This window comes from Podarcis tiliguerta (genome assembly GCF_965153285.1).
Source record: "Podarcis tiliguerta genome assembly, chromosome: 13".
Lineage (NCBI taxonomy): Eukaryota > Metazoa > Chordata > Lepidosauria > Squamata > Lacertidae > Podarcis > Podarcis tiliguerta.
The window spans coordinates 9,509,402-9,528,947 of NC_139546.1; the positions used below are offsets into that span (position 1 = coordinate 9,509,402).

Below are 19,546 nucleotides of genomic sequence, written 5' to 3' on the forward strand. Positions count from 1 at the left end.
GAAGTCCTCTTATACTCTTTAATGCCCAGCAATAATCCAATGGCCAACATGGGTGGACAGAGTTAGTCTGAAACCTGAAGGTATATCATTGACAAGTTGCAACTTGCGGTTCAAAGGTCAGATCCAGCTGTTCCTGCAATATAATGGCAGGAAATAGTAAAGTTCTGTGTTCCACAAGACAGAGGTGCTCCGGGCCAGTAAAATTTAGAGCAGGGGGTAGGATTCAACCTGTGCTAGATAGCGTAAAATTCCCATTGTATTGTGGGTATACCCTTGGACCCACAGGCGTGCCTAGATGCACAGATGTCAATGATAGCCAGAGGTAGATTTGCACAGCTTATGCTGATGTATGAACTGTGCCCATTCCTTGAGGCTAAGCTGACAATCAACCTTAGTTGCATCTTGACAGCGTTATAACAACATACTACATGGAACTGCTCCTGAAAATCATTTGGAAACTTCAGCTGGTCCATAACACTACTGATCAACTGCTAATCCAAACCAGTTAGTAGGACATATCTCACAAGGATATTGGGGATGGGGGGACTCTATTGATAGCTACACCCAGGCTCTGTGACACACTTCCTTCCAGTGTTCGAAATTCCACCGGCACGTGTTGCTACTGTCGCAGGTCCAAATGCGACTGACATCTCTGACAAGTCAGCTGACTTGTGCACAGCAAAAGTTGTCTCTTTAGCCTTGGACTGGGTCCAGCAGTCATCACAGTTTTGTTTTTGAGGGCAGCAAGTGATGAAAATCCCATCTTGTACAAATATTTGAAAAACAAAACATGTTTCCCCCATCATCAAAACCAGCACTGCATTATGAGAATTGTGGGGGTCTAGGGCCTTGTTAACCTTTTGATAATTCAGTCCTCCATCATCATATCAAGGAAAGTAAGTGCAGGGCTGACTACAGATATATTTGACTGCGCAGCAGCCTTTCCATAAGCCACCCAAATGGAATTCACAGACCACAGTTTAAAAACCTCTGCCTTAGTCAACAGTTAATACCATATCCATTTCCACTGTGTGTGTTTCTCCTTCTTGCATAATGGGACAAGGGAACTGTTGTAAAAGCTACAGTCAAGCAATGTAGTTGAGGTCATAGAATCATAGGATTGTAGAAATGTAGCGTTGGAAGGGACTCTGAGGGTCATCTAGTCCAACCCCATGGTGAATAGATATTCCATTGTGGTGACTGAAACCTAGGTTTAAGGTGCCATTTGGCATCTAGCTCATATATCTGAGTTTCTAATACTGCTTCCTTCCTTTAGAGGCCCATCTGACCCCTTCTTTGAGGTAATTCTGTCAGCATGTAAAGTCTTCTTTGTTCAAATAAGCTGTTCACCTAAGTTAATGTGCCTTCCAATGCTGAGTGATAGATTATATCTTTCAGGGTTTTTTAGCTGCTTTGTTGTTCAATTGCTTCTTTTATCTGCTTTGTTTCTGATACTATCTGTATATAAAGTATAGTATTTATTGATTTGTATATTTATTGCTGTCAGATGCCTTGGACATGATGTACAGTGGTACCTCCGGTTGTGAATGGGTTCCGTTCCAGAGGTCTGGCCGCATCCCGAGGAATTTGCAACTGGAGGACCACTTCTGTGCATGGCGCGTAGAGCACTTCTGCGCATGCGCATGAGGTGAAACCCGGAAAAATACTTCCAGGTTGGCCAAGTTTGCATCCCGAAGTTTACATATCCAGAGGGATACATAAGCAGAGGTACAACTGTGTAATTATTTCGATAGTATATAATAGAACAATTTTCATGGGGAGGGAAAATGTGGCTAATAATAGCCACATCGGCTTGAGGGAAGTTCACGCAAATGTATTTTCCTTTATCTATAAAGAGATGTCTAGATATGATTGGTGCCAGAAAATCTAACAAGAAGCAGTTATTAAACCAAAGACATGGCAGTGTATAACTACAGATTTATAAAAGATGCAAGTCCAGTACTCTGTCCAACTTCCTGGTTGACTTGGATGTACCACTTCCTAAGGGTGCTTGCAAAACCATGGTGCGCAACGCTTATACATGCAGCTGAACAGCAGATTCATTTTGGGATGGGGGATAAAGAGGGCTGTTAAACAAGGCCCATCTTTGCTGCAATCCGAGCTCTGTTCTGGATGGGTGATTTGCCCCCTAGAATATTCAAACTACCAAGCAGCAGAAAATAATTTTTCCATGAAAATACACTTGTAGGGAGGAGCAACACAGCTGGAGTAGCTGCTTTAGTAATCAAAGTCACTACATATATCTGCCCTGCATGTCTCTAAGCCCTCCCCACCCCTTCTCCTAGCATCTTTGTTAGCAGAAGTGCATTATATAGTCACAAAGGAAATAGCTTGCTCTGTGGTGCCCATCTCCAAACTGCCCTCCCTAAGGAGACACATCGAGTGTTGACATTATCACCTTTCTGACACCAAATTAATACTTTCTTACTTGTACTAGTGACTGCTAGGTTGCCTTTTGATTTGGTTTTTCCACAATCCTGCATTTCTGTTGTACATACAGTGGTACCTCGGGTTAAGTACTTAATTCGTTCCTTAGGTCTGTTCTTAACCTGAAACTGTTCTTAACCTGAAGGACCACTTTAGCTAATGGGGCCTCCTGCTGCCGCCACGCCGCCAGAGCACGATTTCTGTTCTCATCTTGAAGCAAAGTTCTTAACCCAAGGTACTATTTCTGGGTTAGCGGAGTCTGTAACCTGAAGCATGTGTAACCTGAAGCGTATGTAACCCGAGGTACCACTGTATTGTTTTAACACTTTTATATGCCACCCTGAAATCTTTCCAACGAAGAGTAGTTAAGAAATTTTAGGTAAGCAATAAAATTGCAGTTAAACAAATATGATGGATTTTCCCATTGTTTCCACCAGGCAACTGTCGCTTCTACCGTGCGGTTGACCTTCCTCCAGAAAAAGTGTCAAAAGGTATTAGGTAGTCTAGTCTTCACACAACGGAACGATCAATCTATATTTTGACATAGGTCTAGAGCAGATATTGCGACAAAAACTTGTCACTTCAGAACGTGTTGTTTGTGAAGGTGAGAAAGAGAGCAGTATGCTACCCTATGTCACATGCTCTCTCAAGAACGACAAGTCCCAAGACCCTTGCATCCTGATGGCATTTCCTCTGCACAGGCAGGAGCCAACAGAGTATGACAGCTAACTGGCAGCAGGAGGGAGAAACAGGCAGCATAATAATCAGGAACAATTAGATCACAGGAACAATAAGAGTCAGTGCTGCTGGTAAGGTTTACAGACCATAGAAAATGTGAGTAAGCAAGTTAGGCCTCTGGTCTCTAGGATCCACAGGAAAAAAATGATAGCAGATCCCAAGATGAAGAGTGTCTAAAGCAATTTTGTAAGAATAATATATGCATGTCCCAAACTGCCACGTTTGGCTATAAGTACAGTTCAGGCAGTGGAAAACGTAAGAAAGTCTAAGCAAAGAAAAGAAACTAAAAAGACAATAATCAAAACATCCTAGTGGTTCGCCCCTCAACCTGCAGTGAAGACTTCTTGGCATTTCAACTGCCACCCTCAAAAAATTCCAGAATTGCAGCAATGGTGGCTTCATGGAGCAACACATCAACTGCAACCAGTGATCAAAATATGGGCCGTCATGACCACAGGCATTGTAATAGTGATTCCATAAACATCAATTTTTCCTTTGAATTTGGATGCACCTTGTAAAAGCAAGCAGGACGAATGCAGAAAAGTTGGAGGAGGAACCTGAATTAATGACTTCTGTGAGACATTATTGTATATGAACACTAGAGAAATCCTAGGTTTGTTGATGCAGTCGTCCAAGGCCACATCAGTAGTGCTGTGCATCTAATATAAGTCATCACACTAGGAAGGAAGCTCCTGCACACTTAAGATTCTCATAGATGAAAATCAGGAGCCTGACTGGGAGATGACAAATATACCACCCATGTGAAATGAATACGACAGAAGATTTAGATCATTCTGTATAGACTGATACTCACAGTGTAACAAAATAGTTTTAACTGTGTTTTCATTTGGAACTACTGCTAGCAATAGCTTGATAGAAACGTAAACTGTTTCTCTTTGGTTTTGGAAGATGCTGGAGATAAATTACCACCAGTTTTAATGATGTTTCAGAACATTTAATAGCACCTGGTTTTAGGTTTAGTTCACAGAACTCATATCTGTCCTGTAGAACCTATTCGCAAAATAGTACTCCTTCTGTATTCCGCAGTAGGTGTCCTGTGCTTAAAACCAACACCTACAGGGTAGGATATTTCTCCTCTCAAGTTTCTAAAAGGGAATCAAGAGCAAAAGAAACCTAGCTAAAACAAACAGAGCTATTTTAAGGCCATACAGAATGTTTTTTTCAATACAAATGCTACAGTTGCACAGATTTAAGAAAACCATGCATTAATGCCAAATGCTTCCTACCTTAAAATTCTAACAAAGCAATACAGCACAGATATACTGTGGCCTTCCCAGCAGCTGAATACTGAAGTATTAACCAAGTGCACATTTCAATGGAGTTGAGGACAAAAACATGCAGTTGACATCATGCCGTCACATTCATCGCATAGGTATACTGACTTGGGAATTATAGCTTCTCTGCCAATGGCATAGAGTTGACCATGAGCACTCTCTCAGTCGAACCTACTTCACACCCTGTCAAGAAGCAGAAATGCTGCTACAAGTTACTTGGAGGAAAATTGAGATGCACATGTATGAAAAGAATTAATGTGGCTGCCCAAAAACTTCTTTAAAATTGCATTGGATATAGAACAAAGCAGCCTACCTCCTATGATGTACTGCAGAGCCACTTCATGGTGGATTATTGAACAAAATATCACTACCAACCTTGTAGCAGCCTCTCGCCTAGCCATTGAGGAGAATAAGAACTGCTTCCAGGGTGACCAAGCATGGAAACTCTGCTAAGGCTGGTCTGTTTTTCTTTTAGGCCACGAATGCTTCCGCAGATGTGAGTGGTTGGCCAACTATTGTTTATGTCAGACAGAAACGGGTTACTACTGAACTATACAGTATATCCCTAAGAAGCATGGGCTTTCCCTATCATAGATACTGTCTTCTTCCCACAATTCCCATTGGGAATTAGCTTTCTTGACTGCACTCTTCACACAAAAAATAAATGGTGACCCACATTCCTCTTTCCTAGCCACCAAAATCTACAATTCTGTCAAATCCATGTCAGCAAGATTCTGATAGGTTAGGAAATTGATTTCCTTGGAAGCTGACAATACTGCCCCTGTAATCAATCTTAAATCTTAACCTATGTTCCCTTTCCAGCCTTTTTTAGTCTAATCTCAATATTTATTTCATAACCAGCGTTGGGGGTGAGGTTCCAGGGATTGTGTGTAAAGTCAAAATTACGTTTAGCCAGAATAATCCTAGAACTGCCCCTGCACAACCATCCCCACCATTTTGGAGTTGGTGCGCCAAGCTGGCATCACCCCCAACGATGGGCTCTGGGAACCTCACAGGGTCCACACAGAACCTTTCCAGAGCCCGGTAAGCAAGGCAGAGAGCTTAAAGGTGCTTTCAGTGCCGGGAAAGTGCTTTTAAGCTCTCAGTGTTTAATTTGTGCAGTCACAACCAGCTGGCCAAGTGTAAAACTGTGATCTCACAAGTTATATGTGTGCAAGATGCGAGTCAACTGTACCTGTCCACATCCATTAATATACACAGGAACCCTGGTTTCCTTGTTATTCTATGGAAAGGAGCCAAGTATCCACATATAGGTAAAGGTACCCCTGCCCGTACGGGCCAGTCTTGACAGACTCTAGGGTTGTGCGCCCATCTCACTCAAGAGGCCGGGGGCCAGCGCTGTCCAGAGACACTTCCGGGTCACGTGGCCAGCGTGACATCGCTGCTGTGGCGAGCCAGAGCCACACACGAAAACGCCGTTTACCTTCCCGCTAGTAAGCAGTCCCTATTTATCTACTTGCACCCGGGAGTGCTTTCGAACTGCTAGGTTAGCAGGCGCTGGGAGCAAACAACGGGAGCGCACCCCGCCGCGGGGATTCGAACCGCCGACCTTTCGATCGGCAAGCCCTAGGCGTTGAGGCTTTTACCCACAGCGCCACCCACGTCCCAACATCATCCACATATAGAATATGGTATATTCTTCACGCTCACTGATTTAAGTGGGATATGCTTTAAAGGCTTTCTTCTTCAGGGAATGAGCTAGCCAGTGAAGGAAGAACTTCATTGTATTAACTGTGCATGAATCATATGAACAAATCTATGCTAAATTATACATGGCCTGTTTCTATTATATAAATAGCCACACCTTGGTTTTAAAAAAGCTAATGATGCTCAACACAATATATTCCCACCAGCATGCTGCTTTCATATATTTAAATTATATGTATGTTTTTATGCATTTCTTTATATGGCTCAAGAGTCAATTGCACATATAAAAATCAAATTGGTGGGAGACTCACAACTTCAGAGACATCAAACTTTTAAGTATATTAAGTAGTTATGGGTTTTGTAACGCACCAATCAAGCATGCATCAATTGGTCAAAACAGAGGAAATGGCTACAGATAAGAATTACCTCCATTTGAGTTTTAAAATATGGAGCCATTGCAACCACACTTACCTGGAATTATCTGCAATCTGAACCAACTGGACTTATGATTAGAATCAGGTTAGAATCATGCTGTAAGGCTGGAACTATATGGATTCATACTAGGAAATTAATCTCATAAAAAAGCAAACAGCCAGGCTTAAGACAGAAGGCAACAAGGGCTGAACAACCTAAGGCAGGGATAGGAACAGGTGACTCTTCAGATGTTGTTGAGCTACAACTCGCATCAGCCCCAGGCATCACAGACAGAAGACAGAGATGATGGGAGTTGTAGTTTACACAGAAACACATGCCACACAAGTACAAAAGACAGCTCTTGAGAATAGTCTGAGACACCTATGTCTTTGCTGGCACCCATCAGACTCAAGAGACAATGGAGTGCACCACCAGGGGTGATGTTAAATGTTGCATCAGCAGCTCCCCAGGGTGCAAGCCCAGGCAGTGTGTCCTGGGCTGGCCAGAAGACTCCCCTCTCGTTCTCACTGATGTGGTCCAAAGGAAAGCGGAGCAATACATTTGGTACCAGCTTGGTTGCTGGAGTTGCTGACAGGGAGCGTACAAGGCACCATCCATGTGTCTTAGGGTCTCCACTCTAGATTTGCGTAGGGTTTACTCCTTAGCCTTTTCTTCTCCTGAGATATTCCTCCAGGCAGCAGAGCTTTAGGATCAGAATTTTCCTTCTCCTAGATGAGTTGAAGAGCCCCATCTGCCCCTTGCTTCCCTCTACAGCACATGCAGAAACTGCCTTAATTCAGGAGGCAGCAGATAAGAAACCAGCTTTCGAAATTAAAACTGATAGAGAAAACATTGAACACACCAAGCAAGCAGGCCTCTCTCACACTGCCTCCAAGAGCCTTACGCATGTTTCTAGCTCAAAGATCCCTTTTCCTTTCCCCCAGCCCATAGCAGAGGCCACTCAATCTACTGACCCACCCCAGGAGAAAGCAAGAGACATGTGCAAGTGGCTGAAACCATTCCCATGGAGCAAAAACCCAACAGATCCCAGCAGGGCCTTGCCCTGAAGAAGCACTTCCAAGATCATTGCAGCCTCTAAGACTCCCACCGGGGGTGATGACAGCTGTGGTTTGAAGCTTGCCACAGTGCAGCGCAGCTTCTGCCGGGACATTTGTTTTGGGGAGAGTGGCGGCGGCGGCAGCTCCAAGCTCTGCTGTCAGCTTTGGGGTGCAGAACAGATCCAGGCCGCCCGGGCCTCATTTCACCCCCACCCCCTGAGTCCAGATCGACCCCCAGTCATGCTCTCTCACTCTCCCCGCCCCCCCCCCCAGGCAACATGAACTTCCTGACTGTCAAGTAGACTGGTGGTTTCGGTCGCTACACTGAGCAAAAGGAGTCCTGCATTGCAGTGGGTTGGGCTAGATGACCCCGGGGGACCCCTTCCAACTTCACAATTCCACGATCCTCCTCAGGGAGGCAGGCAGCAGGGCTGAAGAAGCCCAACCGGGCACATACCTCCGCCTGGCTGCGCTCTCCTTCCACCCGGGCAAAAAAACAAGGTTATGAAACCAGATCAGAGACGGCGGGGGGGGGGCGGGTTGGTTGGTTTGGAGAGGCTCCCCTCTCCCCTTCCCGCCCCGGAGACCCATTCAGGGAGATGGGGGGGGGCAAGAGGTGACCCCCCCCGACCCACCTCAGACACTTCCTCCTCCTCCTCTTCCTCGTCGTCGTCCTCGTCGTCTTCCTCCTCTTCCTCCTCCTCCTCCTCATCTTCCTCCTCCTCCTCGTCGTCGTCGTCCTCCTCTTCCTCGCTGCTCTCGCTGCTGCTGCTGTGGCCGCCGACGCCGCTTTCCCCGCCCGGCGGTTGCGGCTGCTGCTGAGGCGGCTGCTGCCTCCGACGACGCCGGGTCCAGCTCCGCTTGGCCGGCGGCGGCTGAGGCGGCTGCTGCCCGTGAGGAGGCGGCGGCGGCGGAGGCGCCTCGCCGCTGAGGAGAAGCAGGTCGCACACCCTCGCCAGCCCTTCGGGGTCCCCCTCGCACCCTCCGCCCTTCACCTCCGCCTGGGTGGCAGCAGCCAGAGGAGGCGGCGGAGGCTCCATGGTCGCCCGCGCCACCGCTCTGCCGCCGGCCCGCCCGCGCCGTCTCGCAGCCGGTCACCTTCTGGAGCCGTCGCGGTGGAAGTGGCGGAGGTGGGAGCGGGGAGGGAGGCGGAGGAGCAGCTCTCGCGAGACCCGCAGGCCAGCGCCACGGCCCGACCCGGCTAGCTCCTGCGCCGCCCGCCCTCAGGCTTGCCGTCAGGACTGGACCCGCCCCCGACGCCGCGTCGCTTCCGCGCAAGCGCAGACGCCCTCGGCCGCGGCCGGAACGAGCTCTGAACAGCACAGGGACTGTGGGGGGGGGGGGTTGTTGTGCTTTAGCTCACCCCCTGCGCTTGCGCCGAGGTTTGGGTTTCCGGGTAGAGGCTCGTGCGTCATCGCCGTGCGCCCTTTCCGCGCGAGTTGGTGTCTGCGCACGAGAAGCGCTGCGCTGGGGAATCTCTGAGTTGTCAGTCTAGGGTTGCCGCCTGTCTTGTATAATACAGGGTGGTCCTGTTTTTCCATATAAAATATTTCTTCCTGTATTGATGCAGTTTTGTCCTGTGTTTCATGTCTTCTCTCTCTCTCTCCCTTTCTGCCTATACATGTATGTATATATGTATATATATATATGTATGTATATATATATGCATATATATATGTATATATATAAGTATATATATATAAGTATATATATGTGTGTATATTTATATATATAAGTACATTTATATATGTATATATATGTATATATGTATATATTTTTCCAGTAGCGTCTTAGAGACCATTTATATATATAGTCTACATATATATATATAGTCTCTCTCTCTCTCTCTCTCTCTCTATATATATATATATATATGCCGTGTCCAGGGCAGCTGTTTACCAGCTCCACCTGGTACGCAGGCTAAGACCCTACCTGTCCGCAGACTGTCTCGCCAGAGTGGTGCATTCTCTAGTTATCTCCTGCTTGGACTACTGTAATGCGCTCTGTGTGGGGCTACCTTTGAAGGTGACCCAGAAACTACAACTAATCCAGAACGCGGCAGCCAGACTGGTGACTGGGAGCGGCCACCAAGGCCACATAACACCGGTCTTGAAAGACCTACATTGGCTCCCAGTATGTTTCCGAGCACAATTCAAAGTGTTGGTGCTGACCTTTAAAGCCCTAAACAACCTCGGTCCAGTATATCTGAAGGAGCGTCTCCACCCCCATTGTTCAGCCTGGACATTGAGGTCCAGTGCAGAGGGCCTTCTGACAGTTCCCTGACTGCGAGAAGTGAGCTTACAGGGAACCAGGCAGAGGGCCTTCTTGGTAGTGGTGCCCACCCTTTGGAACACCCTCCCATCAGATGTTAAGGAAATAAAGAACTATCTGACTTTTAGAAGACATCTGAAGGCAACTCTGTATCGGGAAATTTTTAATGTCTTATGGTTTTCTATTTTTTATGTGCTGTAAGCCGCCCAGGGTGGCTGAGGAAACCCAGCCAGATGGGTGGGGTATAAATAAAATTATTATGATTATTATTCAATCCCTGGATCCAGTATGTGCTACAATCTAGCTTCCTGTGAGGTGATAGCCTGGGTGATAAGAAGAAGAAAAGAAGAAGAGTTTGGATTTGATATCCTGCCTTTCACTCCCTTTAAGGAGTCTCAAAGCGGCTAACATTCTCCTTTCCCTTCCTCCCCCACAACAAACACTCTGTGAGGTGAGTGGGGCTGAGAGACTTCAAAGAAGTGTGACTGGCCCAAGGTGACCCAGCAGCTGCATGTGGAGGAGCGGAGACGCAAACCCGGTTCCCCAGATTAGGAGACTACTGCTCTTAACCACTACACCACACTGGGGGGATTAAGGAGCTTGGTGTAAGATGGCAAATGGGTGGGGGGCCCTCAACAGAAAAAGCCAGAGTAGAACGAGTGTGTACGATGTAAACTAGAAGCAAAGAGTCTGAGTATGGTGTTTGATGTGTGCTTGAATCCAATGCTGTGGCTATGGGAGAAAGAAGACTCTTGGGGGGTTAATACTGTGAACCCCTCCATCATAGGCTCAGGTTATATGTGTGCAAATAAACCATATATCCTAAAGCACCTCATTTCCAAAAGGAAACACGAACCCTGGGTAAGCTCCTGGAACCTTTGTAATGGTATATTGCCATATGATTCTATAAAGGGTCATATATATTCTTTAAAAGATATATATTGACAAGTAAAAAGTTGAGGGTCAAAGGTGGTTTCTTCCAGCTGAGCTAGTTAATTACCTGTCCTTATGAGTTTTGGAGGAAGACAGTCTCTTTAAAAGAAGGGGAAGTTCTCAGCAAAACAGCAGATGACCCACCCAGTGTTTGCAATCTTCAAAGCAAATAAAATCCCTGCTGTGGCACATCCATGTAGTGGCTCAAAAAACGAATGTTGAGGACTACATCCCAGTCTTAACACACACACAAGAATATAGGAACGTACGAAGAGCCCTGCTGGATCAGGCCAAGGGCCCATCTACAGTGGCCAACCAGATGCCTGTGGGAAAGTAGTAAGCAGAAAATGAGCACAAGAGCATAAATAATATGCCTAGCTGGGTACTTTGGGTTGTTACTTATATATGTTTGTGTGTGTGTTTGCTTTGAAAGCACACAGCAGCTGGAGATCAGTGTTATGATCCAGATGCTCAAAAGCCGGGAATGCTTTGTAAAGAGGACAAATTGGTTTTCGCCTCACCACCCTTCTGAACTGTCATTTAACTCAGTGTGGGGGGCTAACACTCCTGCTGCTCCAGGCTGGCTCCACTTGGGAGTCTAGGAAAAGGAGGGAGAAACATGTGAAGGAGGAGGAGGGAAGAAATTGTTTAGGGCAGTGCTTTGCCTTCTCCACCCCGCCCTGCCCACTGTTGCTGTTCTACAACATGAAGGGTCGGGTGGACTATTGAACATTTACACAGCTTTGTAACTATTGCGGACTTGCAAAGTTATTTTACATGTCAATATCAAATAGGCCTATAGTGGTTTCTGGTGTCATTTAAAGTGTGAGTACACACATGCAAACACAAGAATCGTGAGAACGGTAGTTTACCCCTCACAGAGCTATACAGGGGAGTTATTGTTTTTTTTGGGGGGGTTGTTATGTATTTTGTGTACCCATTTTGTATTTTTATGCTGTAAACTGCCCCGTGATCTGGTATCTAAGTTAAATTTTAAAAATCTATAAATAAAATTCCCAACACCCTTAACAAATTACTTTAATAGTGGCTAAATTTTTGAGTGCTGTCCATGTGGAAAGACTGAGCCATTATAGAGAGATTTAGTGGTTCTTGATTGGTCGGTGATGTCGTAGTGTTATACTGTATTATTTATGCAAATTGTTATGCTGAATTCATATTTTCCACAATTTGTATAGGGTGTTTGTTTTATAATGTGTGCTTTGCTATGCCTAATAAAGGATTGATTGATATAACAAACTGTAGCACCCTGCTTGTGGTTAACGCTTAGCTGGAATGAAATATTCAATGCAGCAATAGAGAAATTAAAATAATAATTTATTTGTCAGACAAATAAATGATAGGCACAGTGGTATGTGGTTAACAAAGTTCTACACACTCCAGCCCTGATGGCCAGCACTTATATTTCCTCAGCCCAGCCCCCTTGCTCCTCCTTTTGGCTGCCTCTGTCCAATCATCCTGGTTGAAATTCCTATTGGCTGTTTGCTAGAACCAATCATAAAAGATACACCCATTTCCTATTACCTTTTATGGGAGACAAAGAGCTATATTTCCTTCTATCCATAAATGGCAGACAAGTAGCCATATATCTTACATTTGCCTCGACAAGGCACCTTAATTACCAGATCACCTTTTGCCCTATTGCCCTATTGCCCCTTCACTCCAAAACAGATGGCTAAAACAGATGGCTCATGGTAACACAGATCTTGCGTTCACCTTCTCACACACCATCAATGAAATAAGAATCTAACATAAGAATCTAACATTTCTTACTTTCTACATCCTTTGCATAATTACATTAAGCCAATATATTTCATACATAACATAGATATATTTTTAGAAGAAAAGACTTTTTCAGAGTAAAAAGAAACTCAGTAAAGAGAAAAACCTCTTCATTTTACACCCCCTTTTCCCAGCCAGCTGCTTTTCCCATTAGCTCTTTGCCCTTTAACCTTAGGAAAATGTGGCTTGAGTCTGATGGGAGGCACATGGTATTATTTTCTGTTAAACTATTTACCAACTCTTAATTAGTGTTTTTGCAGCTTGATTGTATTCTGTAATATGTAGGGGTCAATATAACCTTTGCTCCCTAGCCTGTAATTTCCTTTTACAACTTTGAGGTACTACTATAAATCAGGGGGGCCATGTTCAAGAGGATAAACAACTGCCAAAGTACTTAGCCAGCTGGTTTCTGCCTGGCATGAAACATACAAACATTTTGCAAATATATTTTTAAGCTCATTTTAAAATACAGACCTTGTTCAGATGCCTCATTACTACAGTTCCCATTAGGGAATGTGCTTTAAATGTGCTTTACATTTGTGGTGTGTATGCAGCCCCAGTCTTTTGCCTTAATCTGGAATGGGGTACTATGTCACTCTCCTATTTTGTGGATATGGGTGGGTACAATGTTTGACCCACCTCCTTTTCTTGGATGGGCAGGACCAGCGGTGAGCGCAGTGACAACATGCAGAACCACCCATCCAATTGGGCAAGAGGGGAACGGCTGTGGCTTGGTGATAGGCAGCACCTAGGTGAGGCTGCCAGCAGTGGGGAAGTAGCACCAGCACCAGCCCTGATTTCAGCCCAGAAGGTATGTTGGAGAGCATGGTAGGACATCCAGTGAGCCAGCGTGGTGTAGTGGTTAAGAGCGGTAGTCACGTAATCTGGTGAACCAGGTTCGCTTCCCCGCTCCTCCACATGCAGCTGCTGGGTGACCTTGGACCAGTCACACTTCTTTGAAGTCTCTCAGCCCCACTCACCTCACAGAGTGTTTGTTGTGGGGGAGGAAGGGAAAGGAGATTGTTAGCCGCTTTGAGACTCCTGAAGGGGAGTGAAAGGCGGGATATCAAATCCAAAACTCTTCTTCTTCATCATCATCCCTATTTTCACTGGAGAAATGTTGGAGGGTACAGTTATGCGACCCCCGAGCCAAGGAAATAAGTAACTAGACAATCTTTAGACATCTGATAAAATAAGATCCAACCATCTCGTCCTCTGTCGTCCCCTTCTCTTTGTGCCCTCCATCTTTCCCAACATCAGGGTCTTTTCCAGGGAGTCTTCTCTTCTCATGAGATGGCCAAAGTATTGGAGCCTCAGCTTCAGGATCTGACCTTCCAGTGAGCACTCAGGGCTGATTTCCTTCAGAATGGATAGGCTTGATCTTCTTGCAGTCCATGGGACTCTCAAGAGTCTCCTCCAGCACCACAATTCAAAAGCATCAATTTTTCGGCGATCAGCCTTCTTTATGGTCCAGCGCTCACTTCCATACATCACTACTGGGAAAACCATAGCTTTAACTATACGGACCTTTGTTGGCAAGGTGATGTCTCTGCTTTTTAAGATGCTGTCTAGGTTTGTCATTGCTTTTCTCCCCAAAAGCAGGCACCTTTTAATTTCGCGGCTACTGTCACCATCTGCAGTGATCATGGAGCCCAAGAAAGTAAAATCTCTCACGAGGCAGTGGAAGACAGGAGTACCTGGCGTGCTCTGGTCCATGGGGTCACGAAGAGTCGGACACGACTAAACGACTAAACAACAAAATAAGATAAAACTTTATTCGCATTAGCCAATTGCCATAGCAGCAGTAAAACATTACAGTATATGCAAAAAAGGAAATTTGATATAAGAGCACAATTTTAAGTCCTGAATCAGTCGTCAGTTAGTGGCCCTTATTCTGATTGCCCCTGCTATGAACCTAGCAACCTTTGCTGTTATTTGCTCATTTTGATCTGTTAGAAGAATGGACATTGTGGCAGTGGTTGAGCACCCTGGGATGGTTAGTATGAGTGGGGTGACGATCTCGTTCCTCAGGTCTTTGTAGAGAGTACATGACAGGAGGACGTGTTTCGGTGCACCCATCTCCACAGGGGCAAAGACGTTTCTCAGGTGGGATCTTTTGGGATCGACCCTCAAGTACCGTAGATGGCAAAACATCCAGTCGTGCAAGTGTAAAAGCATGTCTGTATTTTGGGATAGTAAGTTTGTGCAGATATGGGGCCAGAGAATCAAAACGGAGAGGTGGAAAATGAACATACCAAGGGCAGAATTTCCTTATAGTGGCCAGGTTGTTCTGATGCTCAATATCTTTTAGACGTTGACCACTTAGACTATTTGCTTTAGTAGGGCCCATAGTGAGTAGGTGTTGTGGGGATAGGCCACAAGAGTGAGGTTTTTGGTTTTAAGCCAGGCACTGTTATGGGAGTCTTGAAGTACTAGGGATAGTAAACCAGGGAGATTTGAGTTTAGGTGGCGCCAGAAGTTAAGAGTTCTTTGCCAAGTCCGTACTTCTACTGAAGGGAGACTTGCCTCAAATCTCAATGATGTGTTTGGGACATCTGAAGGCAGCCCTGTATAGGGAAGTTTGTTAATGTTTAATGTTTTGTTATGTTTTTACATAGGTTGGAAGCCACCCAGAGTGGCTGGAGCAACCCAGTCAGAAGAAGAAGAAGAAGAAGAAGAAGAAGAAGAAGAAGAAGAAGAAGAATGGAATAGGACATCCCTGTTTTCATCTGAGAAACGTTGGATGGTATATATGAGACAATCTAACAAAAAACCTTTATACACCTCATGCACAAAGGACTTAGCTCACTGGAAGTAGTATTTGGCTGTGGATTTGTTCGTTAATTCTTCTTTTCATACAAAACTTGGGCTTTGCACACCCTCAGAGAGGTCTGGGCACAGTGGCTTAAGGCTTGCTGGGAACTGTAACTCTGTGAGAGGGTAAACTACAGTGCCCAGAATTCTTTAGGGAAAGAATGGGCTTTGAATGGGCTTTAAAGGTTACACATGAACACTCCATTCAGCTGGGCCTCTTTGTATTATTGAGAAAGAAGCCATGTTTACTGAAGTGCTTTGGATGCTCACTCCCAAGCATTCACTTCTAGCCCACAAGATCTTTAGTTGTGCTGGCTTCTACGATGCTACCACTGGGCAAAACGAGCGTGCTGTGGCAAGCCCCACCCTTACTATGCTGGATCTTTATAGAGGCTGCATGGATAGATGTACAAGCTAAGGAGCTTTGAAGCTGCCAGTGCATGTTTGGGCATGGTTGGTATTCTGGCTCAGCGAGTTGTCTAAGCCGTTTTTATAATGGTTGTTGCTAAATATTTTTATTAGAAGAATAAAAATATTTTGGGTGCTAGGGACAGCATGGCCCAAAGAAATACTGAGGCACATTAATGACATATTCTTGTAAGTACACAAGGGGAATCGCAAACAAAACAATAAACTGGGGAGCAAACAGGACAAAGAAGTCAGCTTCACGCAGGTATAGTCTCTGATTGCTTGGGGGGAACCCGGAGAGCAGGGTACTTAAGACGGCTGTAAGGAGGCTGGGAGGGACGCAGGTGGCACTGTGGGTTAAACCACAGAGCCTAGGACTTGCTGATCAGAAGGTCGGTGGTTCGAATCCCCGCGACGGGGATTTCTTTCCTCAAAGGAGGTAATGCTACCAGTGACCAGGAAGCTGTACGCCGGCTCCCTCGGCCAATAAAGCGAGATGAGCGCCGCAACCCCAGAGTCGTCCGCGACTGGACCTAACAGTCAGGGGTCCCTTTACCTTTACCTTTAAATTTCAGCAGCCCCCAGCTCCCCATTTACCCTTTCCATGTTTTACGAATAGGACTACGAACAGAGGGGAGGGCATTCTTGCTTGCCAGCAAATTTGGGGTGAAGAAAGTGTTGCAATTATCTATCCCAACATGTTTGGATTTTGATTCATCATTAGCTAGAGGCCAGCTACGCACATGAGTCACGCTTCTCAAAGCCTCATACTTGATTCCATGTAGTATCGTCCGCACACCAAGGGCTGTTTAATTTAAGTTAATTAACTGTAATTTTATCCTCCTTTCCAGACAAATAGTGTCTCCTACAGCGGCTCACATCAGTGCAAAAATGAGAGACAGGCCCTGCCTTCGGGTTAACAAGTGGAAAAAAAGGACAAGTTATATCCAGGTATTCTCATGCAGCTGGGGCACGGCTGATCTTTGCTGGGATAAAGATGCTGCAATTGACCCAGTGTTCCAATCACTGGTAGCATTACCTCCTTTCAGGAAAGAACTGGCAGTAAATCACACTGTGCAAGCCGGAGTTAACTCTTTACTAGCAAGAGTACAATTTGTACAGAATTAGCGGAATGTCAGGCCTAAGGAGCTCAGCAGCTCATGTCCAGTAGGTCTTGCCCCATGGATCAGTTGCTGAGACTGAAAGTCCCAGCCTCCTTAAAGGTAAAGGGACCCCTGACCATTAGGTCCAGTCGTGGCCGACTCTGGGGTTGCGGTGCTCATCTCACTTTACTGGCCGAGGGAGCCGGCATACAGCTTCTGGGTCATGTGGCCAGCATGACTAAGCCGCTTCTGGCAAACCAGAGCAGTGCACGGAAATGCCGTTTACCTTCCCGCCGGAGCGGTACCTATTTATCTACTTGCACTTTGACGTGCTTTCGAACTGCTAGGTTGGCAGGAGCAGGGACCGAGCAACGGGAGCTCACCCCATTGCGGGGATTCGAACCGCCGACCTTCTGATCGGCAAGCCCTAGGCTCTGTGGTTTAACCCACACCAGAGTGCTTAATGCTCTGTTCTGTTGACAGTCGGAACAGAACAGCAACAGAATCTGTTTGGAAGCGCATGGGAGGGGACTGACGGCTGTAATAAAAGGAGCACTGTTCCCCATCACCACCAAAATCCCTTCAGAATGGGGCTTTCTTCAAAATCTAAAATGGTGACTGTCATAACAAGAAAACTTGCAGAACTCTGGTCAGCGCCCCTCTAAAATCTGCAGGGGGGCCCTCCACCCTAAAAGTGAAACAAGAGAGTTTGCCCCTTCTTAGATCTTCTCCCCAAATACAGGATTTGAAAGAACAGCAAACACTGCACTTCATAAATTACAACATTGTTGTACACAGAGCCATCTTGCTTCCATTAGCGATATTGCTGAAGTTCATAGATGCAGGCCTTTGAACATGAGTTTGGCTAGCACATAATGCTCTCAGGAACATTACAAAGCAAGCACGGTATGTCCTGCGAGTTCTACTTTGGATTTCATAATGATTTGAACCAGCGCACCTCCCTCTCCTCCCCCAAGCTTCCTAAATACTCAGATGGCCTGGGAAAATTAAACTTCCAAGGATGCTTGGGCCTTGGGCACTACCATTCCTGACATTCCACTACTCCAGCTGCTGCCAGGTAAATGTGAAGAAAACATGCACGTGGGGGTGGGCTTGGGGGGGGTTGATAGTCCACTTTTAAAAGCTGTGTGGTTTGCTGAGTCCAACACTGAATCAAATTGAGGAGAATTCTCTCAGTACAGGTACCATTGGGGCTGCTCATTCTGCAAATGTTACGGGTTCATTGTCCTTAATTTATCCAGCCTATCAAGTGCCACTTTGTTTCACTGAAAGAGGTATAGATCTGTATTTGAGATTATGAGCTGTACTGTTGGATTTAATGCATGTTGTTGTTGTTGTTGTTGTTGTTCTCCTCAATTTCTTACCCACCCTTCACCATAAGGTCCCAGGGCCCTTTAACCCGACCCATTTGATGTTGACATCTGGAGCCCAGGCAGTGCCCAGTTTCAAATCACATTCCAGCTGTGAACTAACTGGATAGTCTAAGTCGTTGTTCTTAGAACTGCACTAATTATAACAAGCCAAGCTTGATTCACTCAGGCCTTGTGGCTTGTCAGGATCATGCTGGTTCAAAACCCTTAGCAGCAAAATTGGTGAGTTGTGAAACCACTGTTAGGCCACCACATGTGGCTGGTAGAATGCTTTCAGCCTGGTGAGTCACATATCCTGTGCAGATGTGCACCACTCTCTCAACAAGAACTCCCACAAGAAAAAAAAATCAGCGTTGTCCAAAAACGCTTCTGTGCAGGCATAACTCTTTTCCACAAGGTGGAGTCACAGACTGACTTATTACTAAGGTTCAGTCCTCACTGCAAGAGGAGGAACCACTTCTAGGTCAGCTCTTCCTACCTGGCAGATGATAACTCCCCTCATCCCTGATCCTTGGCTGTGCTAATTGGGGCTGACGAAGACCAAAACATCTTGAGGGCACCAGTTTGTGGGAGGCTGCCCTAAATAAGCACTTGGAGCTTCCAGCTGGTTTCAATTGCATCAGTGCAGTAATCCAGAACCCATAAGCATTCTCAATTGACGTGCGGGCAGAGTAACCTCACCATATAATTTAAGTCCTATATCTTTTGTTGTTGTTTTTTTAATAATATTTTATTGGATTTTACAACAAGCACAAAACAACAAAAAATAAAGTAAAGTACAGCACAACAAAAAATAGAAAAATACAGCGACATACAAACACAAAACAACAAAAAATATAAAAAGAAAAATAAAAAGAATAAAAACAATTTTTATCTCCTTGTATTCTTTACATTAACTTGTTTCTCCGACCTCCCCAGACCTCCCTTCTCTGTATTCCAGATCATATATTCTGTCAGCAAGTTCCTTCCCTCTGTCATATTTTGATTTTATCATAATCTTAATATCTTAATATAATTACATTTCCTTATATCTTAAAATATTAGATCTTTTTAATCTTTACACTTTTTTACTAATAACCTTTTACATTCAATCTGGTGTCATCAAACATTCATTATCTTATAGTGTTTCTGTAAATAATCTTTGAATTTCCTCCACTCTTCCTTCACCGTCTCTTCTCCCTGGTCTCTGATTCTGCCAGTCATTT

The 19,546-nt window shown here is 45.3% G+C and overlaps 1 protein-coding gene across 4 annotated transcripts in view; it reads right to left on the reverse strand.

Moving 5' to 3' along the window:
• The window catches only part of ANKRD17 (ankyrin repeat domain 17), a 107,566-nt gene extending 98,559 nt beyond the window's left edge, over positions 1–9,007 (reverse strand). For 2 of the 4 annotated variants that reach the window (XM_083407358.1, XM_083407355.1), the window contains exon 1: positions 8,257–9,007. In XM_083407358.1, coding sequence (XP_083263484.1) covers positions 8,257–8,661 — 405 coding nt within the window. In that variant the 5' untranslated portion in view covers positions 8,662–9,007. The remainder of the gene's footprint in view (positions 1–8,256) is intronic. The other 2 variants (XM_083407356.1, XM_083407360.1) reach the window with 2 other exon arrangements.
• Positions 9,008–19,546: the final 10,539 nt, after the last annotated feature.